Source organism: Aptenodytes patagonicus, chromosome 2 (assembly GCF_965638725.1).
Source record: "Aptenodytes patagonicus chromosome 2, bAptPat1.pri.cur, whole genome shotgun sequence".
In the NCBI taxonomy this organism is placed as follows: domain Eukaryota; kingdom Metazoa; phylum Chordata; class Aves; order Sphenisciformes; family Spheniscidae; genus Aptenodytes; species Aptenodytes patagonicus.
Window position 1 is genome coordinate 171122888 of NC_134950.1, and position 24509 is coordinate 171147396.

General features: G+C 62.9%; 2 protein-coding genes across 2 annotated transcripts in view; one reads left to right on the forward strand and one right to left on the reverse strand.

Moving 5' to 3' along the window:
- The window catches only part of CCDC12 (coiled-coil domain containing 12), a 42518-nt gene extending 41407 nt beyond the window's left edge, over positions 1–1111 (reverse strand). The window contains exon 1 of the mRNA XM_076332094.1: positions 913–1111. Coding sequence (XP_076188209.1) covers positions 913–1101 — 189 coding nt within the window. The 5' untranslated portion in view covers positions 1102–1111. The remainder of the gene's footprint in view (positions 1–912) is intronic.
- A 455-nt stretch (positions 1112–1566) lies between these two features.
- Positions 1567–24509, forward strand: part of NBEAL2 (neurobeachin like 2) — a 30930-nt gene continuing 7987 nt past the window's right edge. The window contains exons 1-32 of the mRNA XM_076332128.1: positions 1567–1626; positions 8626–8714; positions 8938–9102; positions 9929–10010; positions 10131–10248; positions 10359–10436; positions 13374–13459; positions 13956–14241; positions 14313–14419; positions 14640–14720; positions 14822–14905; positions 15044–15142; positions 15788–16359; positions 16447–16579; positions 16664–16783; positions 16867–17185; positions 17285–17367; positions 17473–17565; positions 18037–18208; positions 18725–18858; positions 18955–19114; positions 19190–19292; positions 19851–20004; positions 20147–20305; positions 20397–20556; positions 20735–20820; positions 21130–21798; positions 21877–22055; positions 22141–22300; positions 23472–23609; positions 23700–24005; positions 24223–24372. Coding sequence (XP_076188243.1) covers positions 1576–1626; positions 8626–8714; positions 8938–9102; positions 9929–10010; positions 10131–10248; positions 10359–10436; positions 13374–13459; positions 13956–14241; positions 14313–14419; positions 14640–14720; positions 14822–14905; positions 15044–15142; positions 15788–16359; positions 16447–16579; positions 16664–16783; positions 16867–17185; positions 17285–17367; positions 17473–17565; positions 18037–18208; positions 18725–18858; positions 18955–19114; positions 19190–19292; positions 19851–20004; positions 20147–20305; positions 20397–20556; positions 20735–20820; positions 21130–21798; positions 21877–22055; positions 22141–22300; positions 23472–23609; positions 23700–24005; positions 24223–24372 — 5376 coding nt within the window. The 5' untranslated portion in view covers positions 1567–1575. The remainder of the gene's footprint in view (positions 1627–8625; positions 8715–8937; positions 9103–9928; positions 10011–10130; positions 10249–10358; positions 10437–13373; positions 13460–13955; positions 14242–14312; positions 14420–14639; positions 14721–14821; positions 14906–15043; positions 15143–15787; positions 16360–16446; positions 16580–16663; positions 16784–16866; positions 17186–17284; positions 17368–17472; positions 17566–18036; positions 18209–18724; positions 18859–18954; positions 19115–19189; positions 19293–19850; positions 20005–20146; positions 20306–20396; positions 20557–20734; positions 20821–21129; positions 21799–21876; positions 22056–22140; positions 22301–23471; positions 23610–23699; positions 24006–24222; positions 24373–24509) is intronic.

Here is a 24509-nt window from a genome sequence, read left to right on the forward strand (position 1 = left end):
CCGTGGCCCCCAACACCCGACACCAGCCATCCTTCCCCCTTGCCCCCATTAACCCCCAGTGCCCCATAACCTGAACCCCTCGCTCTGCCCAGCACCCCCCACTGCTCAGCCCCACCAGCCTGGTGGCCCCAGACCCCTCAGCCTTCCCCAGGCACCCGTGAACCCCCACCTCACCCTTACCGCCGTCTCCCTACCCTCAGACCCTCCTGTCCCTCCCAGTCCCCCCAGATTCCCCCTTTACCCCCTACTCTCTGCCCCAGACCCCTCCCTACCCCCAGGACCCCCCTCCAACCTCTCTCTCTGAGTCTCACTGCGCGCTGTCCCTTGCCCTCCTGGTCCTCCTACCCCACAGCCCCCACCCCACTATACACCCAGGCCCACCCCACACCCCTGTCCCCCAACCTCTCCTAACCCCCCCTATCCACAGCCCCCCAGTCCCCTCCCAACCCCCCTGCTCCCCAATCTCTCCTACACCTGTAACGTCTCCCCCAGGTTCTCTGCCCCCCGTATTCCCGATAACTGCAGACTCTCCGACCGCCCCCCCCCCCCCCCAGCATCCCCAGGCCCACGCCAGACCCTCCGTGCCCCCTCCCAAATCCCCAGGCCCACCCCAGACCCTCTCCCCCTCCCCAAAACCCCAAGCCCACCCCAGACCCTCTCCCCCTCCCCAAAACCCCAAGCCCACCCCAGACCCTCTCCCTCTCCCCCTCCCCAAAACCCCAGGCCCACCCCAGACCCTCTACCCCCCACATCCCCAGGCCCACTCCAGACCCTCTGTGCCCCCCCCCCCCCCCCCCGTCATCCTCAGGCCCACCTCAGACCCTCTGTCCCACCCCCCCAAGGCCCACTCCAGACCCTCATACCCCTCTACCGCCCACCCCAGACACCCCACACCGCCATGCCCCCACCGACCTGAAGCGTGCGCTGCCGCAGGGCCCGCAGCCTCTCCCGCCGCCGCCGCGCCTCCTCCTCCAGCCTCCCCAAGGCCGGGCCCGCCGCCGCCTCCTCCGCCTCCACCCCGCCGCCGGGCGCCGCCATCTTCCTCCCTCTCCCCACGCTCCGTACAACCCCCAGCGCGCATGCGGAGCAGGCGCAACCCATCGGGCGCCGAGCGCATCGATGGGCTAAACGGCGGGGGGGGGGGGGGGGGCGCAAAAAAAAAAAAAAAAAATTAAAAATAAATTTTAAAAATTAAAAAAAAAAAAAAAAAGGCAAAATATCGCCAAATCCTCCGCCGCCGCCCAGCCAGGCTTATTCCCCCGCCCTCCCAGGGCGCGCAAGGCTCAGCTGGTTTAATGGGGGGGGATAATTATTTGGGGGGGGGGGGGATTTTACCTTCCCCCTTGGGAAGCCCCCTTTGGGCTGCCGGGGGGGGAAGGTAAAACAGGGGGTGGGGAGGGGTAACCCCCCCTCCTGCAGCAGCAGGTACCCGGTACCGGGGCGGGGGGGGGGGGGGGGGGGGACACCCTGTCACCGCCCCCCTCCCGGTACCTGGGGGAGGGCCCGGCGATGGGGCGGGGGGGGGGGGGAAGGCGGAGCTGCCCGCCGTGCCGTACCGAGCCGTGCCGGCCCGGCATGGCTTCCCGGGAGCGGCTCTACGAGCTTTGGATGCTTTACTTCGCCAAGGTGAGGTCGGCACCGGAGACACCCCCCCCCCCACCCCCACCCCCCCTTCTGCTTCTTCTCGGGGCGGGGGGGGGGGGGTCAGCACCCCTTTACCTCCATCACCCCCGCTGCCTGCATCCCCCCCTTCCCTTTTTTTTGGGGGGGGGGGGCTATGAGCCCTGCCCGCACCCCCCTGCCTGCACCTCCTGCCTGCGGGGGGGGGGGGGGGGGGGAGCTGCACTGCCTTGGGCGTATCGCACCGCCCGGGGGGGGGGGGTCCCCACTTGGGGGGCACCGCGTCCCCCCCTGCACCCCGCTGCCGCATCCTGGGGTCCGCGACACACACACACACCCCCCCCGTGCGACCCCCCTTGGGGGGCACCGCGTGTCCCCCCTCCCCGGACCCCCCTGCCATATCCCGGGGGTCCGCGACACCCCCCCTCGTGCTCCCCCACCCCGGGGGTGCACCGCATCACACCCCCCACACACCCCCCCCTCGGACCCCACTCCTACATCCCGCGACCCCCTCGGGGGGCACCGCGTCCCCCCGGACCCTCCCCGCCGCATCCCGCGCCCCCCTTCCCAGCTCTCCCGGGGGGACGGGGGGGGTCCACACCCCCTTACACCCAGCCGGGAGGGAGGGGGGGGGTGTCCGTGTCGTCGTCCCCCCCCCCCCCGGGTCCCTGCGCCCCCGCCCGGCGGCAGGTGCAGCTGCGGTGACATTGGAGCAGCGTCGGGAGCGACGCGGGGGGGGGGGGGGGGGGGGGTGTCCTGCCTCGGGGGGGGGGACACGACGGGGGGGGGTCCTGCTCAGGGGCACCCCCCAGCCCCCCCCCCCCCCCCTTGGCACCGCCGCCTCCCCCCTGCAGCGTATCGCCCTCTGCTCCAGCCGCTCCGGCCGGGCCAGGTCCCCTGGCCGGTGGTCCTCGGGGAGTGGGGGGGGGGGTCCCCGGCCGGCAGCGTACGGGGACCCCCCCCAATCCCACCCCGACAGTCCCCGGTGCTTTGTTTTCTCCTTAATTATCCCCGCTCCCAGCTTGCGGGGGCCGGATCCGGGAGGAGAGGAAGGAGACCCCCACGTGTCACCCCCGGCTCCTGCGCCCGCCGGGTTGGGGTGACCGGACGGGGTTTTGGGGCGACGGGTGTTATTTCTGCCCCAAAACCCCGCTGCGTCCCCAGCACGTGGCCGGGGACGCCAGGAGGGATGGGGACCCCCGGTCCCAGCTGGGGACGGGGCCAGCCGTTGCATCTGTCGCCTCGTCCAGCCCCGCGACGTCCCCTGGGACCCGCCAGCTCTTCTGTACCCCAAAACAGAGCCACCCCGCACCCCCCTTTTGCTCAGTCCCGGGAAATGGGGTTGAAGCATCTTCAGGGTCCCCTCGGCGACGGATGCCGCCACCCCCAAATGTCCCCGGGGCCCGTTCTGACCCCGGCACGAGATAAAAACAAAATACATCGTTCAACTGCAGAAGCAGGTGCCAGGAGACGGCCCCGGACCGACGGGGAGGATGGGGAACCGTGCCGGAGCCCGGCGGTGCCGGCGCCGCGGTTGGGGTTGGGGTTACTCACCGCCGGGGACGGGGGCGGGTGGGAAGAAACCCGAAATCCTCGCTGCGGGATGCTGGGGAGAAACGGCTTTGGTGGGACGGGTCCTGGGGGGCTCGTACAAGGGACACGTGCCACGCTGTCGGGTGGGCACGGTCGTACGGGGGACACGTGCCATGTCGTTGGGTGGGCACGGTCATACGGGGGACATGTGCCACGCCGTTGGGTGGGCACGGTCGTACGGGGGGACACGTGCCACGCCGTTGGGTGGGCACGGTGGTACAGGGACACGTGCCACGCTGTCGGGTGGGCACGGTCGTACGGGGGACACGTGCCATGTCGTTGGGTGGGCACGGTCATACGGGGGACATGTGCCACGCCGTTGGGTGGGCACGGTCGTACGGGGGGACACGTGCCACGCCGTTGGGTGGGCACGGTGGTACAGGGACACGTGCCACGCTGTCGGGTGGGCATGGTCGTACGGGGGACACGTGCCATGTCGTTGGGTGGGCACGGTCGTACGGGGGACATGGGCCACACCGTCAGGTGGGCACGGTCATACGGGGGACATGGGCCACGCCGTCGGGTGGGCACGGTCGTACGGGGGGACATGGGCCACGCCGTCGGGTGGGCACGGTCGTATGGGGGACACGTGCCATGCTGTCGGGTGGGCACGGTGGTACAGGGACACGTGCCACGCCGTTTCAGTGTTCACACTCGCACAGGGACAGGTGCTGCACTGTCAGGTGTGCACGGTTGTACGGGGACACGTGCCACGCCGTTGGGGTGTACGTGCTCATACAGGGGACACGTGCCATGCCAGCGGGTGTACGTGGTTGTACAGGGACACGTGCCACGCCATCAAGGTGTGCAAGCTCTTGCAAAGGACACGTGCCGTGCCACCAGGCGTGCATGGTCATACGGGGACACGTGCCACGCCATTGGGGTGTTCACACTCAGACAGGGACAGGTGCTGCACCATCGGGGTGCGCGTGGTGGTACGGGGACACGTGCCATGCCGTCAGGTGGGCATGGTCATACGTGGACAGGTGCCACGCCGTCGAGGTGTTCACACTCACCCAGGGACAGGTGCTGCACCGTCAAGGTGCGCGTGGTCATACGGGGGACACGGATGTACACGCTCGTATGGGGAACACGTGCCATGCCATCGGGTGTCCTTGCTCATACAGGGACAGGCGCCACGCCATAGGGGTGTTCACACTCGGACAGGGCCAGGTGCTGCACCATCGGGGTGTGCGTGGTCGTATGGGGACACGTGCCACGCTGTTGGGGTGTTCAGACTCGCACAGGGACAGGTGCTGCGCCATCGGGGTGTGCGTGGTGGTACAGGGGACACGTGCCATGCGGTTTTGTGTGCATGGTTGTACAGGGGACACGTGCCACGCCGTTGGGATGTGCACGGTCGCACATGACATGCTGTCGGGTACGCATGGTCATAAGGGGACACGTGCCACGCCGTCAGGGTGAGCATGGTCATACGAGGGGGACACGTGCCACGCCATCAGGTGTGCATGGTCATACGAGGGGACACGTGCCACGCCATCAGGTGTGCATGGTCATACGAGGGGGACACGTGCCATGCCGTTGGGGTGTGCATGGTCATACGAGGGGGACACGTGCCATGCCGTTGGGGTGTGTGAGCTTGCACAGGGATGCATGCATCGCCACCGGGGTGTGCACACTCGCACGGGGACACGTCCCATGCCGTCAGTGCGTGCACGCTCCCTTGGGGTCACATGCTGCAGCACTGGGCCGTGTGCTCCCGCTCGGGGACACGTGCCATGCTGTCAGGGTGTGCGCCCTTGCACAGTGAGCATGCCACGCTGTCGGGGTGCGCCTGCTCGCCGTGCCGCACCGACGGGGTGACCATGCCACCTCTGAGAGGCACCAGGGCCGAGGCAGGGCCTCGGTGTCACCTTCCCAGCCGGGTCACGCTGCAAAACCACGCTGGCCTTCGCCGCGGTGGCGTCCCCAAGCACCCGGCAGGAACAAGGCTGCCGGGACGCGTCCCTGGCCCGCGTCAACCTTTTGCCATCCCGCTCCCAGGCTTGTTTTGAGGCTTCAACCCGCGGCAGCGGGTGATGCCACCGGTCTGAGTGTCACCTCAGTGGCAGCCTCCCCCGTCATCGTCCCGCTCCCCAGCTGGTGAGATCTGATGAGGGCTGCGCGCCAGGAGTGGATGCGTTATCTCTCGTGGCTTTAAAATAGGGCAGAGCTCATGTCACTGCGCCGCCGGCGCTGGCAGGGGACAGGGACGTCCCCAGGGGCGTCTCACGGGGTGGCCGTGCCATGGCGTGGATGGTTCCGGCCACATTGTCCCACGCCAGCCGGGGGAGCTGGCAGGGTGGCAGGGACCCCGGTGGGGTCCCGCCGCCGGGACCCTCAGTGTCACCCCATGGGACTCAATGGCAGGGAGGTGACAACCTGGTGGCTTTGCCACCATCACTTCTGGGGGGGTCTGGAGCTCTCGGCAGCACCGGCGAGGGACGGAGGTGCCGGCACAACGTTCCCAGGCAGCACCGCGCCGGCTGAGCCCAGAAGCCACCCAACAGGCTCTGCCAGCCGGCAGCCGGCTGGGACGGGCACCAGCGGGGGCGGCTGCCGGCACCGGCCCGGTGAGCGCCGCACCGGGATGGGACACCGGCACCGGGTGGGTGCAAGGGGGAATACTGGGTGGGGAGGAGGGATGCTGAGAACCGGCAAACTCAATACACCCTGGCTTTGGTTGCACCGATGCCGGGGGAGGGGGCGGGTGGCGGCAGGATTTGGCTCGTGTTTTTGGCACGGTCTGGTTATCCGTGATGTTTGAAACCAACCGGGCCGGAGCTTCGTGTCCGTGCTGCGCCGTGTGCCAGCTCCGGCGGTGATGCCCGTCGTCCCGCCTGCCCCGTCACCACCCCGCCACGACCTCGCCTGCGTCCCTGACACGTCCCCGAGCTGCTGGGTGGGCGCTCTGCCTTGGGGGCAACCGACGGCACCCCGGCACCCCGAAACGGTGCCGGGCGGCCGGGCGCGGTGGGAGGAAGCGCCGTTGGGGCGGCGGGTGACTTGGCATTTCCTGATGCTCTTTTTTTTTTTTGCCTTTTTTTTTTTGTTGCTTTGCACAAGAGCAAAGCGAGGCGGCGGCGGGGGGGGGGGGGGGGGGACGAGACATAAAATAACAACAACCACCACCACCCCCCCCCAGCCCCCGGCCTGGCACGGCTGCGCCGGCACGGCTCGCCGCGCACCGGGGTCATGGACGGCCGCGGTCACCCCGCCGGCCAGGTAACGGGGGGGTTTGGGTGGGGGGTACATGGAGGGGATACCCACCCCCACCCCACCCCCCCCCCGGCTTGCCCCGCCGGATGCTGGTGCTCGCGGTTGAGCGGTACTGGCGGTAAATGGGGGCGGGGGGGGGGGGGGGGGGGGGGAGGCGGGTTTTGGGGGGCAGATGGGTGACGCGGGGGAGGCAGCGGCTCGGTGGGGGTTTGGGGGGGTCCTGGGGGCGGAGGGGGCTAGGGTGACGGGGGGTGGGTTTTGGGGGGATGCTGCTGGGAGGGGCGTGAGGTCCCCTCAGGGTCCCCTCCGTTGCGGCGGTGCTGCAGGTGCCCGGGGGAGCGATCGGGCCCCCCATGTCCCCGGGGAACTGGGGATGGGGGGGCAGATCCCTGGGGGGAGCGGGCTGTCCCCAAGGGGGGACGGTCCCTGCCTGGGCTGGGGACACCCTAGGGTGCTGCATTGGGGTGCTCAGGGACGAGGGTCTCCCCAAGGGGCTGCATTGGGGTGCGCAGGGACAAGGGTCACCCCAAGGGGCTGTACTGGGGTGCTCAGGGGTGAGGGTCACCCCAAGGGGCTGTATTGGGGTGCTCAGGGGTGAGGGTCTCCCCAAGGGGCTGCATTGGGGTGCTCAGGGGTGAGGGTCACCCCAAGGGGCTGTATTGGGGTGCGCAGGGATGAGGGTCACCCCAAGGGGCTGCATTGGGGTGCTCAGGGGTGAGGGTCACCCCAAGGGGCTGTACTGGGTGCTCAGGGGTGAGGGTCTCCCCAAGGGGCTGCATTGGGGTGCTCAGGGGTGAGGGTCTCCCCAAGGGGCTGCACTGGGGTGCTCAGGGGTGAGGGTCACCCCAAGGGGCTGTACTGGGGTGCTCAGGGGTGAGGGTCTCCCCAAGGGGCTGCATTGGGGTGCTCAGGGGTGAGGGTCACCCCAAGGGGCTGTACTGGGGTGCTCAGGGGTGAGGGTCTCCCCAAGGGGCTGCATTGGGGTGCTCAGGGGTGAGGGTCACCCCAAGGGGCTGCATTGGGGTGCTCAGGGGTGAGGGTCTCCCCAAGGGGCTGCATTGGGGTGCTCAGGGGTGAGGGTCTCCCCAAGGGGCTGTATTGGGGTGCGCAGGGACGAGGGTCACCCCAAGGGGCTGCATTGGGGTGCTCAGGGGTGAGGGTCACCCCAAGGGGCTGTACTGGGGTGCTCAGGGGTGAGGGTCTCCCAAGGGGCTGCATTGGGGTGCTCAGGGGTGAGGGTCACCCCAAGGGGCTGTACTGGGGGTGCTCAGGGGTGAGGGTCACCCCAAGGGGCTGTACTGGGGTGCGCGGGGACGTGGGTCACCCCAAGGTGCGACGGGGGGTGCCCGGCCCCGGGGCGCGGTGGCAGCCCGGGGTGAATCACACCGTTGCACAACCAGCGGGCTGGGGGTTGTGACAGGCGGTGCCGGCTGCCCGCGCCCGGCTCTGCCTGCTGATTGGCTGGCAGCTGCCTGTAGGGGCAGGTGCTCTGGGTGCTGATTGGTTGGCAGGTCCCAGGGGTGAGTTACTCTGTGCAAGTGATTGGCCAGCAGTTGTCTTTAAGCTTCGGTGGCTCTTGCTGCTGATTGGCTGGTAGTTGCCTGTAGGGGCAGGTTACCTGGGTGCCGATTGGTCAGGACGCTCTACAGCTTGTGCTGATTGGCCAGCAGCTCCACAGGTTGTGCTGCTCTGGGTGCTGATTGGCCAGCGGCTCCACAGGTTGTGCTGCTCTTGGTGCTGATTGGCCAGCGGCTCCACAGGTTGTGCTGCTCTTGGTGCTGATTGGCCAGCGGCTCCACAGGTTGTGCTGCTCTTGGTGCTGATTGGCCAGCGGCTCCACAGGTTGTGCTGCTCTTGGTGCTGATTGGCCAGCGGCTCCACAGGTTGTTCCACTCTGGGTGCTGATTGGTCAGCGGCTCCACAGGTTGTGCTGCTCTTGGTGCTGATTGGCCAGCGGCTCCACAGGTTGTGCTGCTCTTGGTGCTGATTGGCCAGCGGCTCCACAGGTTGTGCTGCTCTGATTGCCCATTGGCCAGTGGCTCCCAGGGGTGTGCTCACACCCCCAGTGCCTCCTTGGGGGGGGGGGCCTTGACCACTCTGGCTGCTGATTCGCTGATACCTCTGGGGCGGTGGTCACTGTGGGATCCAATTGGCCAGCGGCTCCAGCCCCCCCCCCCCCCCCCCCCCTTGCAGAAGGACCTCTCCTACCTGCAGCAGTGGCTGGAAGCCTTCGTCATGAACTTCGAGAAGATCATCGCCCTGCCCTCGCTGGAGCCCAGGAGGTGAGGAGCACCCCGGCACCCTTGGGTGCCGCGAGGGTGACACCCCGTGGCGGGGGTGACACCCACAGCTAAATTTGGGGGTTGCCGCGGCGGCGGCTCATCCGCTCTCGGTGGTTTAAACCATCCGGTCTGAAGCTCGAGGAGGGGGGGGGGGGGTGTTGATGGTTGTTTCGGGGAGGGGGGTTGGGGTCGCATCCTGCCACCCCTGTTTTCCCCATCGCAGGCCGGAGGAGTCGGCGTCGGAGATCCCGGTGCTGCCGCGGGAGGTGCTGCAGGTGCTGAGCCAGTGGCTGGGGCAGTGCGTGGCCCAGGTCCCGCGGGAGGAGGGCGGTGGGGCCAGCCTGGGGCAGGCGCTGCTCCTCCTCAAGTTCTTCATCATCATCTGCAGGTGGGTGACACCCCCCCCCCATCACCACCCCGGGGTTGGGGGGGGGGGGTGGTCCTGGCTTCCCTCCGTCACCCCCCACCCATGGGGGTTCCTGGTTTCGGTCCTCCCGGCGCCGCAGGATCAACCCCAAATGCAGGCCAGTTCTGCACCCAGATGCTGGGGGGGCGGGCACTGAGGGGACCCCCCCCATCTTTGGGTCCTGTGCCCCCCCCCCCCACTCCCCCCCCCTCCCCGGTCTTCGCTGAAGGGACCAAACTGGTATTGCCCTGGTCCCAAACTGCCACCGTCTCAAACCACCGCGGTGCCTTCCTGGATGTGCATCTGCCCCACTGCCCCAAAAGCAGAGCATCCCCCCCCTCACACCCCCCCCCCGCCTCCTCCGAAGCACATCACCCCCCCACCAAAGCACATCACCCCCCCATGAAGTGCATTCCCCCCCTCAAAGTGCATCCCCCCCCCAAAATGTATCATCCCCCCCCCAAAGTGTAGCATCCCCCCCAAAAAAGTGCATCATCACCCCCCCCGAAGCGCATCACCCACCCCGAAGTGCATCACATCACCCCAAAACACAGCATCGCCCCCCCCCAAAGCGCAGCATCCCCCCCCCGCCCCCCCCCCAAGTGCATCCCACCCCCCTTGGCCCCGCCACCTCCTGCCAGCCGACATAAGGTGATCCCTGGCAGCAGCATCCCCACGAAGCTGCCACCTCCATGTCCCCTGGGGTGCATTAACCCCCCCCCCACGATGCATTAACACCCCCCCCCAATGCATTAACCCCCCCACACGTGTTATCCCCCCCCTCCCCCCCCCCCCCCCGCCCTCGCAGGAACCTGGAAAACATCCAAGCGGACAAAACCCCCGGCTTCATCCCCGAGGTGCTGAAGCTGCTGCGGGTCTGCGCGAGCAAGGTGAGTGCGCGGGGAGAACCCCTGCCCCAATTTTGGGGGGGAACTCAGCCAGAGGAGGATTTGGGGGGGGGGGGGGGGGGGGGGCAGGGCGGGGTTAATCCCGCTCCGCTTTTCCGGCAGCTGAAGAGTATCCGGGAGGATGAGCGGAGCGGGATGCAGCTGGAGAGCGGGATGCTCTACGCCCTGCATCTCTGCGAGTGCCTCTTCGACCCCTACCAGACCTGGCGGCGGCAGCTGAGCGGGTAAGCGGGGACCGCCCCCCCCCCCGCCCCGCACCCCAAAATCCCCCACCCGCCTCGTGTCGTCGTGTCCCCCCCGCCCCCACTTCACCCCTCTCTCTCCAGGAAGTCATCAGCGCGAAGGAGAAGAGTAAATACAAGTTCGCCCCGGCCCCTTTGCCCCCCGAGTTCAGCACCTTCTTCCAAGGTAAATGGGGGGGGGGACGGGGACGGGGACCGCCCCCCCCCCCCCCAAATCGCCCGCTGCAGCCGGGCTTGGGCTCCGGCAATGGGATCCGGGGCCACATCGAGGGTCAGTATGGGATCCATGGGTGCGTAGAGCAGCCAGGGGCAGGTAGAGGATGCTGGGGTGGGGGTGGGATCTAGGAGCACATATAGGATCTGTGGGGGCGTAGAGTAGTCGGGGGGAGGTATCTGATTTGAGGGCAGACAGAGGATTCTGTACCCGCCCCTGGGTATCCTATACCTGCCCCTGCAAATATAGGAGCCTATACCTGCCCCTGGGTATCCTATACCTGTCCCTGCAAATACAGGAGCCTATACCTGCCCCAGGATCACTATATGATTCAAGGGAAAATATAGGATCCTATACGTGCCCCAGGGTATCCTATACCTGCCCCTGCTATCCTATACATGTCCCTGCAAATATAGGAGCCTATACTTGCCCCTGGGTATCCTATACCTGCCCCTGCAAATATAGGAGCCTATACCTGCCCCTGGGTATCCTATACCTGCCCCTGCAAATATAGGAGCCTATACCTGCCCTGGGTATCCTATACCTGCCCCTGCAAATATAGGAGCCTATACCTGCCCCTGGGTATCCTATACCTGCCCCTGCAAATATAGGAGCCTATACCTGCCCCTGGGTATCCTGTACCTGCCCCTGCAAATACAGGAGCCTATACTTGCCCCAGAGTTGTTATATGATTCAAGGGCAAATATAGGAGCCTATACCTGCCCCAGGATCACTATATGATTCAAGGGCAAATATAGGATCCTATACCTGCCCCAGGGTATCCTATACCTGTCCCTGCAAATATAGGAGCCTATACCTGCCCCTGGGTATCCTATACCTGTCCCTGCAAATATAGGAGCCTATACCTGCCCCTGGGTATCCTATACCTGCCCCTGCAAATATAGGAGCCTATACCTGCCCCTGGGTATCCTGTACCTGCCCCTGCAAATATAGGAGCCTATACTTGCCACAGGATCAGTATATGATTCAAGGGCAAATATAGGAGCCTGTACCTGCTCCAGGATCATTATATGATTCAAGGGAAAATATAGGATCCTATACGTGCCCCAGGGTATCCTATACCCCCCCTGCAAATATAGGAGCCTATACCTGCCCTAGAGTTGTTATATGATTCAAGGGCAAATATAGGATCCTATACGTTCCCCTGGGTATCCTATACCTGTCCCTGCAAATACAGGAGCCTATACCTGCTCCAGGATCATTATATGATTTGAGGGCAAATATAGGATCGTACACCTGCCCCAGGATCACTATATGATTCAAGGGAAAATATAGGATCCTATACGTGCCCCAGGGTATCCTATACCCCCCCCTGCAAATATAGGAGCCTATACCTGCCCCAGAGTTGTTATATGATTCAAGGGCAAATATAGGAGCCTATACCTGCCCCTGGGTATCCTATACCTGTCCCTGCAAATACAGGAGCCTATACCTGCTCCAGGATCATTATATGATTTGAGGGCAAATATAGGATCGTACACCTGCCCCAGGATCACTATATGATTCAAGGGAAAATATAGGATCCTATACGTGCCCCAGGGTATCCTATACCCCCCCTGCAAATATAGGAGCCTATACCTGCCCCAGAGTTGTTATATGATTCAAGGGCAAATATAGGAGCCTATACCTGCCCCTGGGTATCCTATACCTGCCCCTGCAAATACAGGAGCCTATACCTGCTCCAGGATCATTGTATGATTTGAGGGCAAATATAGGATCCTATACCTGCCCCAGGATCACTATATGATTCAAGGGAAAATATAGGATCCTATACGTGCCCCAGGGTATCCTATACTCCCCCCCTGCAAATATAGGAGCCTATACCTGCTCCAGGATCATTGTATGATTTGAGGGCAAATATAGGATCCTATACCTGCCCCAGGATCACTATATGATTCAAGGGAAAATATAGGATCCTATACGTGCCCCAGGGTATCCTATACTCCCCCCCTGCAAATATAGGAGCCTATACCTGCCCCTGGGTATCCTATACCTGCCCCTGCAAATATAGGAGCCTATACTTGCCACAGGATCAGTATATGATTCAAGGGCAAATATAGGAGCCTGTACCTGCTCCAGGATCATTATATGATTCAAGGGAAAATATAGGATCCTATACGTGCCCCAGGGTATCCTATACCCCCCCTGCAAATATAGGAGCCTATACCTGCCCCAGAGTTGTTATATGATTCAAGGGCAAATATAGGAGCCTATACGTGCCCCAGGGTATCCTATACCCCCCCCCTGCAAATATAGCAGCCTATACTTGCCACAGGATCAGTATATGATTCAAGGACAAATATAGGAGCCTGTACCTGCTCCAGGATCATTATATGATTCAAGGGAAAATATAGGATCCTATACCTGCCCCCCGGGACCCCGTACGTGCCCATACGGGCACGTACGGGGTCCCGGGGGGCAGGTATAGGATCCTGAAGCAGACATTAAGTCCCGCACGACCCGGGGAGCCTGCAAAACTCAACGCGAAGGGGATTTTTTTTGTTCCGGGGAAGCCCCCTCACGGGAAAAAAAAAAAATCCCCCTCCGAGGCAAAGCCGTTGCGAAAAAAATCACCTAAAACTCCCAGCGCCCCCAACCGTCTGTAAATCCCCCAAACCGACCCCGGTTTTTGAACAAAACCCCATTTTTTAGGTTTATTTTTTAGGACAAAAAAAAAAACAAAACCCTCCCCCGGTGCAAGCGGAGCTGCCAAAAATTTGAGCATCCGCATCCCCCCCCCGCATCAGCAGGGTCCGGCACCCGCGTGGGCTGATTTTTGGGGCGGATTTGGGTAGAAAAGGGATTATTTTTTTTTTTTTTGCTGCTGCTTACTCCCCGAAGTAAATCTTTCCCTCCTCATCCTCACAGAGAGTTTCCAAGCCGGAGGGCAGCTCCCCGAAACGCTTCAGCTCCGACTCATCCACCTTTTTGGGGCCGTCCTCTCCGGATCCAAGGTAGCGTTGGGAAGGGGATGGGGGAGGACTTGGGACCATCACCCAAGTGATAAACCCCGAAGCTTTATTTATTCCGAGCGAGAGAAACGCTGGAATTAAACCACTTAATTTTCCAGAGCCTTTCAAAATCGTATTTAAAATTCCAGCCCTAAATTCAGTGGGTTTACCGTAAAAAAAAAACCCTAAATTAAAGAGGGGTTTGAGTTGAAGCTGCTGGTTCGCCACCGGTTCATCATGGCAGATGAGAACTTCTTGGCTGAATAAATTTGAGCAGAAGTAGGTTTTAATTAACCCAATGCTTAAAAATCGGGATTTAATTAATAGCTCCGAAATTAGCTTTAAATGAATTTGCACGCACCCGGGAGTGGGGTGCAGTGAGATAAAGGGTAAAACCCGCAGCGCTGGAGACGTCGGGCTCGGCATGAATAGCTTAAATAAAGGATTTTATATCGCGATAGGCGACGTAAAAGCCCGTCTCTCCCCATCGTCCCGACAGCCCAACGCCCTGCGGGCCATCACGCCGGCGGCGGTGGAGGTGCTGCTGGGGGTGCTGCAGCGGGGAGGCGGGGGGACCCCCCTGGTCCCCGGGCTGCTGAAGCTGGCCTTACGCGGCGTGGTGGCCGTGGTCCACGTGCTGCACGGCAGCAGTCCCGGCGCCGGCCCCGTGCCGTTGCGCGTCCTCCTGGACGGTTACTTCAGGGTGCTCAATTCGGACCTGCCCGTCGCTTCCTTGGCGCCGGAGGCGGCCGGTGGCCTCATCACTCTCCGCGTCCTCATGCTGGGTAGGTGGTTGGGGACGGGGATGGGGATGGGGACGCGGGATGGGTGCTGAGCCACCTCCACCCGGCCGTAGATGCCATCCCGGCCATGCTGAGCTGTGAGGACCGGCCGGTTCTACAAGCCGTCTTTCTCAGCAACAACTGCTTCGAGCACATCATCCGCCTCCTCCAAAACAGCAAGGTACCAGGGTGGCCACGTTGGTGTCCCCCCTTGATGACACCGGGGTTGGGCACCCTCAGCTCCATCCTCACCCTTCCTGGCTCTGAACAATGCCAGGACGGGGCGGCTGCGCTGCAGCAGCATCCCTGGGGTGGGGACACTCCATAACCCCCTTCCCTCTTCCCCCCACCCCGAACCGGGTGCTTCTCCCCGGGGCTGATGCCCACCCCGTGTCCCACAGCTCTACCTCAGCAACTCACGGGAGGCGGGCGAAGCCCAGGACGAGGTCCCTGCGCGGCCGCCAGACGCGGGGCTCCAGCAGGTACCGTGTGGGGCCACCCCATAACCAAACCACCAGGCGTGGTGGGTTGTGTCCCCCCAACCCCGTGACTCAGCAGACCCACCACCCCCATGTCTCCGTAGGTCTTTGACGGCAGCTCCGACGCCATCGCAGTCCACGCTATCGGGGTGCTCACCGCCATCATGAGCAACTCGCCCTCGGCCAAGGTAGGCAGTGGACCAGGGTGGGGGAGACACCCCAAAAATGGCTGGGTTTGGGGGTTTTCATTCTGTGAGGTTGGGTTGGGGTGAAAGCAGCACGTGGTGGGGCTCAGTGCAGGGTCCCACATGCCCGGGTGCTTGCAGGAGGTGTTCAAGGAGCGCATTGGCTATGCCCACCTCTACGAGGTCTTGAGGAGCCAGGGCCAGCCCACCCAACGTCTGCTCCAGGAGCTCCTCAACATGGTGAGCATGCCCGCTTCTCCTCCACGCCGAGCAAAGCCCTCGATGCTGGTGGTTCGTGGTGGAACTCAGCCCCCAGCAGCCCCGTTCCTCGTCCCCCAGTCCTCTCCACCCTGCTAGTTTCCCATCGGCTTCCTCCCGAGGGGTCCTGGGGCCATCTTTAGCTTGGAGTCATGCTCAGCTTTGGGGAGATTTGAGTCCTTTCTGATGTGGTAGTGCTTGCTCTGCTACTGCTGGATGTGCCAACATCTCCAAAATGCCTGATGCACAGGGTCTCCAAGGCGCTTGACACGTGGGGGTCTCTGACATGCTTCATGCATGGGGCTCTCCAGGGCGCTTGATGCACAGCGGTCTCTGAAATGTTTGATGCGTGGGGGTCTCCAAGATGCTTGATGCACAAGGGTCACCAAAATGCTTGATGCACGGGGGTTCTCCAAGACGCTTGATGCATGGGGGTCTCCAAGACTTTTGGTGCACGGGGTCTCCAAGACGCTCGATGCACCAGGGTCTCTGATAGGCTTGATGCACGGGAGTCTCCAAAGCGCTTGATGCACAGCGTCTCTACCACCAGCCCGGGGTGACCAGGGGGAGGATCTGTCCCTCTCCGCAGGGTCAGGGCTGCACTGACCAGCTCTCGTGTTTCGGCAGGCAGTGGAAGGCGACCACAGCTCCTTCCCAGTTCGCCCCATCCGCAACGAGCAACCCCTGCTCATCCTGCTGGCCTGGCTGCCGGTGTTGGCGTGCCGGGAGCTGCAGGTCTTCCTCTCGGGCCAGCTGCGGCGGCTCTGCGAAGCCTCCCTGCCCAGCCGCCTCACCTGCGTCAAGGCGGGCATGGTGGGCTGCCTGCTGGGTGCCCTGGCCACCGAGCCGGCGCTGCCGGCTGCCTGCTCCGAAAATTTACTGGAACTGCTGCGGGCGTTGGGCAGCCTCTCCATCCGCCCCGGGGAGCTGCGGCAGCTGCTGCGGCTGCTGCGGCACGAACGGGGTCGGGGACCGCATCCCTACACGGCACCCGTCATCCGGGCGCTCTCGGGGATGGCGTGGGTCGAGGGACCCCCCCGGGCGCTGCAGTGCTTCGACCTGACGCCCGGCATGGCGGGTATCATGGTGCCTACCGTCCAGAAGTGGCCCGGCGGTGCCTTCGCCTTCCACGCCTGGTTGTGCCTAAGCGAGGAGGAGCCCGAGCCACCGGCGAGGCCAAAGAGGAGGCAGCTCTACAGGTAATACTCAGGGGAGGGACAGGGGGAGCTGAGGTGAGGATGAGGAGGGGCAGCACCACCATCCCCACCATGCTTCTCCTCCACCAGCTTCTTCACGGCCGGCGGGACAGGCTTTGAGGCGTTCTTCACCGCTGGCGGCGTGTTGGTGGTGGCCGTCTGCACCAAGAAGGATTACATGACGGTGGCATTGCCAGAGTTTGCGTTCAACGACTCGGCTTGGGTGAGCATCATCCCCATCCCCGTCCCCATCGCGGGGGGCAACGAGGACACCAGGATGCCTGACGCCCCCTCCCTGTCCCCCCAGCACTGCGTTGACATTGTCCACGTCACCGGCCGCCGGCCATTCGGCCAGAACATCGTCAGCATCTACACCGATGGGCACCTGCGGAAGACAGCGCAGCTCCGCTTCCCCTCCCTCCATGAGGTGGGGGACCCCCCCGGCGCCCAGCCGGACCCCTCCCCGTGGCACGGGGCTGGGGGCTGAGCGTGACTCCTTATCCCTTCCAGTCCTTCACCTCCTGCTGCATTGGCTCCGCGGGCCACCAGACCGCCACCACCACCAGCCACCTGCCAGCGTCCCACGGGCCGGAGCTGGTCTTCCCCCCACGCCCCGCACTCGGCCGCTCCCAGTCCATCCCCGCTGCCCTGGGCCCCCACGCTTGGACCCCCACTCAGCCCCCCACGGAGGGGGTAGTGGCCACCACAGCGGCCGGCAGCCAGGACACCGAGTGGGGCAGCCCCACCTCCCTGGAGGGTCACCTTGGCTCCGTGGCCATCTTCTGTGAGGCTCTGCAGCAAGCCCAGGTCAAGGCGCTCTTCTGCGCGGGTACGTCAGGGTGGGACACGGGAGACGTCTGCAGGGGTGCTGGGGGCAACCGGGGTCTCCTCCACCGTGTCCCAGCTTACCCCAATCCTCTTCCCCTAGGGCCAAACGTCACCTCACCGTTTACACTGGAAGGTGACTTGGTGGAGCTCAGCAGCAAGCTCTTGCTGTACTACACCCCACAGGTGAGGAGAGCCACCCCTCTGGGGATGGGGACAGCACTGGTAGACCCTCTGCCATAGGTGACATCTCCAGGAGCATGAAGGTGCTCCCATGGTGCTCTCTTCTAGGCCTGCAGGAACAACATCTGCCTGGACCTCTCTCCCAGCCACGGCTTGGACGGGAGGCTAACGGGGCACAAGGTGGTCAACTGGGACATCAAGGTACGCTGGGTGCAGGGTGGTCCATCCTGGTCCATCCGCCCCGTGGCGTGGAGGCAGCTGGGCCCCTCCTGGGGTATGGGGCAGGGGCAGGACCCTCAAGGGGTGTTGGATGGCCATGGTGGTTCCCCTGGACCCTACAGGGACTCTGCTACATAGTATTGGGTCCACCAAGGACCTGCCTGACCCATGGGTCCCCTAAGGGACCTGTCTGCCCCATAGGTCCTCAGCCTCCACGGTGGGCACTATGGGTGGTGCAGGGGAACAGATGCTTTTTGGGGACATGTTTTAGGTTTGTGCTGTAGGATGGGTGAGGGCACACCCCGATCTTCGCTAGCCACAGGGCCTGGCTCTCCCCGGCTTGGGCTGAGCCCGTGAGCAGGCAGGACAGACCCCGGGTGCACGTGCAACCTCCTCCTCTACGCTGCTGTCACCACGCAGCACCCAGCAAAGCCTCTCGCCTCCCTCCGGCAGGACGTGGTCAACTGCGTGGGTGGGATGGGTGTGCTGCTGCCCCTGCTCGAGCAAGTGGTGTCCAAGAAGGAGGAGCCTGAGGATGAGCAGGAGACCAATGACCTGGTGGGGCCAGAGCTGACGTCCTCCAGGAACGCCCAGGGCATGCTCATCCCACTGGGCAAGTCCTCAGGTGAGGACCTCGGGGGACGTGGAGTGGGAGCCGTCCTGCTCGGGTGGCTGTAGATAACCCCGCTGCCACGTGGGTGCTGCCTGGAGCGGGCTGGTGTCTACCATGGGCATGAGAGGTCTTGCCTGGGGCACCAAGAGTTATGGGGTAATGGAGAAACCATTGACATCTTTTAATGTTTTTATGACCTAATTAGTCGTAAACAAGGAGTTCTGGGAAGATGAGGGTGGCTCCAGCCTGCTTACCTCTGGCTTGCCTTTGTGTGGAGTCTCTGGTGTCTTACAGTAGGGCTGGGTTCATGCAGGAGCCTTCTCCTGCATAGGTGAAACGGGCTTTCTCCCAACACCCAGCTGCTTATTTCCAAGAAGCTCAGAACAACGGAGGTTTCCACTTGCTTAAATTCGGGCGAAATAGGGGAACAGGCTGAAAAGTTTGTAGAGAAGAGTTTGCGGTGGGGTCTCCAGGATGCCCTTTGAAGGTGCTCGCAGCTACCGGCAGGCTCTGCCCCATGCCTTGCAGAGAGCAGGCTGGAGAGGAACAGCGTGGCCGCCTTCCTGCTGCTGGTGAAGAACTTCATCCAGAACCATCCGGTGAACCAGGAGAGCCTGGTGCAGTGCCACGGGCCGGCCATCATCGGGGCGCTGCTGCAGAAGGTGTGGGGGGCTACCAAAGGCTCCATCCCACGGTCCCCGGGGCCGTTCCCCAAGGGCGACGCCGGGGCTGCAAGCCTCCCCTCTCACCCATGGCAGGTCTCCGGTCCGCTGCTGGACATGAGCACGTTGATGGCCTCGCAGATCCTCATGGAGCAGGTGGCATCTGAGGGCAGCGGGCTCCTGCTGCACCTCCTCTACCAGCATCTCCTCTTCGACTTCCGCATCTGGAGCAACAGTGACTTCGCCGTCCGCTTAGGTGGGAACTGGGGGTGCTTGGGGGTGTTCTTCATCCCAACTGGCCTCCATGGCTACTCACACCTTCTCCCTGCAGGTCATATCCAGTATCTGGCCAACGTTGTCAAGGACCACAAGCAGCGCATCTGCAAGAAGTATGGGGTGCAGTACATCCTCGACTCCATCCGGACGTACTATGGGTGAGCTGCCACTTGTAGCCAGGACCCCCCCCAGTGCTGACGTGGTGGTGGGCTTCACCCCTTGGAGCTGCGGTTTGGGCTAGACACCATTTGCTTGGGGCAATATCCCCACTGCAAGCACCTCATGGGATAATCTTCTGGTGTGAGAGCATGGTGGTGGTTGCAGGACCTTCCCCTCCCCATGGCCATGCCCCATCCCCAAGCCTCCACCCAAAGCTGTGCCCGGTCAGCCCCAAAATCCACCCCCAGTGTCTCTCCAGCAGCAGCCAAGAGCATGGTGGTTCCTGCAACAAGCTGATGCCCTTTTCTTGTCTGATCTGATGCGTTTCTGCATGCCCATGACACTGGGGCTGCTCACACCCTGCAGAGATCCAAATGCGTGGGGTGGACATTTCCCGGTGGGCAGAGTTGGCCAGAAGGGATGTCCACACCAGGCTGCCCCGGGGCTCCTCAGGCTTCATGGTGGGATTTGGGATCATGCTGGCGATGGGTGACAAGGTGCAGGAGGGTGGTTGTGCACATCCCTAGAGGGAATGCCCATGCATGTCTGTCCATCAGCACCTCCAGGGAGAAGACCACAGCCATCGACGACATCAAGACAGTGCAGATGTCCCTCTTCAGCTTGGTGAAGGATTTCTTCTGCAGGAGCTTCTCTGGGGAGGAGATGCAGAGCTTGCTGAGCTACATGGCCGGGGTGCAGGACGAGCAGCAGGTACGGCACCGAGCCACCCTGGTCCCCAAAGACCTCAGTGTGCCATGGGCTGGCCTGACGCTTGGCAGCAGGTGGGGAGAAGCCGCTGAGGTCCCGGAGGGGTACATGGAGGGCAGTGGACAACCAGCCCCATGTCCTGCAGGTCTGCGGGGCGCTGGAGGTGATCCACAGCTTGCTGAAGGGCTCGCCTGCCCAGGAGCAGCTCTTCGCCTTCCTCTTTGAGCCAGGCCATGTGGAGGTCCTCTTCTCGCTGCTGGTGCAGAAGAAGTTCTCAGATGAAGTGCGGGAGAGGGTCTTCAAGGTAAGGCAGGTCCCCAGCACCAGCCTCTTGCCATCCCCAGCGGCCGGGGGCTTTGCCACAGCGGGGTGGCCACCTCTCTCTGTCTCACCAGGTCCTCTACAAGATGCTGAAGTACGAGAAGGTCCCTGAGCGCAGCAAGAACCGCCTGAAGCTGAAGGACATCGGGTACCAGGGGCTCATCACCTGCCTCAGCGACGTCCCCGGCTCCATGCTGCTCTTCCGCTGCCTCTCGGAGCAGGTCCTCGGGGCAGGTACCGCGTGCCCTGCCGAAACCAGGCTGGCCCTGGCCACCCATCCCAAATGCGTGCCATGGGGTCATCACTGGTGGCTTCCCACAAGGCTCAGCCGGTCTTGGGCCTGGGGGTCTTTGGTGGCTTTTGGGGACAGAAGGACCTGTCCCACCACCGTGCTCTCTCTCCTTGTCCACAGACCCCCCCAACTACAAGGACCTGGTGGCCGTGGTTTACCTGTCCCACCGGGCCGAGCTGACCGTCCGGCTCGATATCTGCCGCAAGGTGAGCGGGGCCATGGGCACAAGGGGCTGTGACCGAGCAGTCGCCCTGGGCCTGAGCTCACCGGAGCCACCCACGGGCACCTGGCCATGCCCAAACGCGGGGGCCATGGGGATGGTGGTAACACCCCATGCACAGGGCTGCTGGCACGTGGACGTGCCAGCATGGAGGTGGTGCAACCCCAGCACTCCATGATGGTTATGGAGGATCTGGGGTGCTCAAGCATCCTGCCCCTCGGAGGGGACAACCTCCCAAGAGGCTACCAGGAGCTGGGGCAACATCATCGGGTCTCCCCCCGGCTTTCTCTTGCAGCTCTTCCACTTGATCTACGCGCAGCAGGACATGGTGAAGCAGCTGGCGAGGTTGGCCAGCTGGCAGGACACGCTCACCAAGCTCTACGTCAAAGAGTCCTACGAGTCCCGCCAGCACAGCCTGAGCATCGCAGGCAACGGGGGCTCCCCGGAGCTCCTCCGCCTCTCAGACCCCCCCGGCAAAGAGGGGACGAGCCCACCGCCAGCTGAGCTGCAGGAGCTGGACGTCTTCCTGCCGCTGGGCTATGAGGCCTCGGACCAGGAGCTCTCTGAGGGCTTCTCCGACCACTCCATCTCCCCGAGCAGCCGCACCAAGTCCTTCCACTCCTACAACTTCAAGTCTTTCGACTCCTCCGACCAGGCCAGCCGCTCGTCCTCCAACCCCGGTGACGGTCCTCCCTTCGATGGTGTCTACCACCCGCTCTCGCCCTTCTCCACCTCACCCTTCGACCTGGGGCTCGACCTGGCCAGCACCAGCTCCATCGCCACGGCCGAGAGCGGCACGCAGACCCCCGCCAGCGGCCCCGGCACCCCCTCGCCCCTGGAGAGCTTCAAGCCCTTCCCGGGGATGCGAGCACGCAAGAGCTCCAGCCTCTCAAACGTCCTGGATGAGAGCAGCTACCAGGACGCGCTGCCCAGTGACAACGTTTCCAACACCAGCAACCCCCAGGTGAGCCCCAAACCATCGTGCCCACCACCCTGGGCTACGCTGGGTATCGGATCTCTCACTCTTCCTCCCTGTTCGCAGCAAACGCCCGAGGAAGAGCTGTGCAACCTCCTGACCAACATTGTCTTCTCGGTGACCTGGCGTGGGGTGGAGGGCTGGGACGATGCAGCGTGGAGGGAACGCGGGCAGGTCTTCTCCGTCCTCACCAAGCTGGGGACAGCGTGCGAGCTGGTGCGGCCCCCTGATGAGATCAAGCGCAGGTGAGTCCTGCCCAGGTCTGGACCGAGGTCCAGGGGGTGCACCCCAAGAGAGGACCACCCTACGGAGCTGCCTGCTCTCCCGCAGCCTGCTGGAGATGATGCTGGAGTCGGCGCTGACGGACCTGAAGGAGTCGGGGCCGGCCACCCTGCCCGGTCTCACCCACAACGCCCTCAAGCTGCTGCGGCTGCTCCAGGACTTCTTGTTCTCTGAGGGACACAACAACCAGGCCCTGTGGAGCGAGAAGGTGGATGGGCACGAGGAGGGGTTCCTGGTCCCAAACCCGAGCTCTGAACCCTAGTGCTAACCCCTAGCCCCTGATGTTAGCCCTGACCCTAAACCCTGACCCAACATGCAGCCCTTGAACCTAACCTTAGAAAATAACTTGTGCCTTAATCCTAAACCATAACCCTAACCCATAGCCAGTAAATCCAACCCTAACCCCTAAACCTAACTCTAAACCTCAGCCCTAGCCCTACACCCTTGCCGTAAACCCCAACTCTAACCCTAAGTCTTAACCCTAACCCCGCACCCTTGCTGTGAAGCCCAATCCTATAGCCTAGCCTAACTCCTAATCCTAACCCTTAACCCTAGCCCTACACTGTTACCATAAATGCAATCCCATACTCTAACCCTATATGCTAAGATCTGATCCTAAAACCTATCCCTAACTCATAACCCGTAAATCTAACCCTAACCCTTGCTGTAAACCCTAACAATACACTCTTGCTGTAAAACCTAACCCTAACCCCAATCCTAAACTTTAACCTTAACCCTACACCCTTACTGTAAACCCAAAACCCTAGCCCTATACCCTAAGCTCTATCCCTAAACGATAACCCTAACTCATAACCATACCTCCTAAATCCTAATCCTAAACCTTAACCCTACATCCTTGCCATAAACAGCCTTAACCGCAAATCTATACCCTGGCCCTAATCCCAGTCCCAACCCTTAACCCTAACCCTACACCCTTACTGTAGACTGAAATCCTAACCCTATAACCTAAGCCCTAACCTTAGCTCATAGTTTATAAACCTAACCGTACCTCCCAAATCCTAAACCTTAACCCTACACACTTGCCGTAAACTTCAACCCTAACCCCAATCCTACACCCTGGCCCTAACCCCAGTCCCAACCCTTAACCCTAACCCTACACCCTTACCATAAACCCATACCCTAAGCCCCAGCCCATAACCCTAATGCCAAGCCCTGACTAGTTCGTCACTAGGGTTATGGGCTGGGGCTCTACCCTACCCCTAAACCCTAATCCTAACCCCTACCCGTAACCCAAACCCATGTCAAGCAAAGCCGAGGGTGGCTGGGTGATGGGGACAGACCTGGTGGCTTTGCGCCAAGGCTGGCTGGAGAGGTGAGGGGTGCGCGGCTGGGCGGGGGGCTCACTGTGCCCCCCCCAGATCTACGAGGGGATGAGCAGTCTGCTGGACAAGCTGGGCGTCTGGTACCACCTGGCCAACGGCACCTCCGACCTCAAGGAGATGGCCCAGACGGGTCTACGCGTCCTCGTGGGCTACATCATGCTGCAGGACCCCCAGGTGGGTCAACCCTTCCCGGGGCTCGGGGTGAGACCCCAGCCCTTGGGGCAGGGCAGGTGGCCCCATCTGATGTCCCATGTCCTCCCCCAGCTGCACTCGCTGGCGTACGTGAAGCTGCACAGCCTGCTGCAGACCGCCTCAGCCCCCAAAAAGGACGAGGCTTGCTACCTCCTGGGCAAGCTGGAGACCCCGCTGCGACGCTCACTGGACGCCAAGTCGGAGACCTTCTCCTGGTTGGTGCCCATCGTCCGGACGCTCATGGACCAGTGCTACGAGACCCTGCAGCTGCAGCTCTTCCTGCCCTCGCTGCCCCCCACCAACGGCAGCCCCACTTTCTATGAGGACTTCCAGCTCTTCTGCACCACCCCGGAGTGGAGGGGCTTCATCGAGAAACACGTGCGTGCCGTGGGGCCACGGGGTGGCGTCGCTGTTGGGGGAACACCTTTCCAGGCTTAGAGATGGGTCCGTGCTGCAGCAGGGTCCCCGTGTCACAACCGGGTTGGGACAGCCTGCAAGGGTGACCTCTAGGGCAGGGATGCTCATAGTCTGGATGATGGCTGGTGGGTGCCAAGCCCTGCCAACACCTCCCCTGTTGTCCCGGTTCTCTCGGTAGGTGCAGCCCACCATGGCCCAGTTTGAGATGGACACCTTCGCCAAGAGCCACGACCACATGTCCAATTTCTGGAACGCCTGCTACGACGCCATGATGAGCAGCTCCCAGCGGCGGGAGCAAGAGAAGGCGGCCAGCCGCAAGATGTTCCAGGTACTGCCTGCTCCTTGCCCCTGGGATGTCACCCTGGGGATGTGCTTCTCATCCTGGGGACGTGGTCCTCACCCCGAGGATGTCATCTAAGGGATGTGCTCCTCACTCTGGGGATGTCATCCTAGGGATGTGCTCCT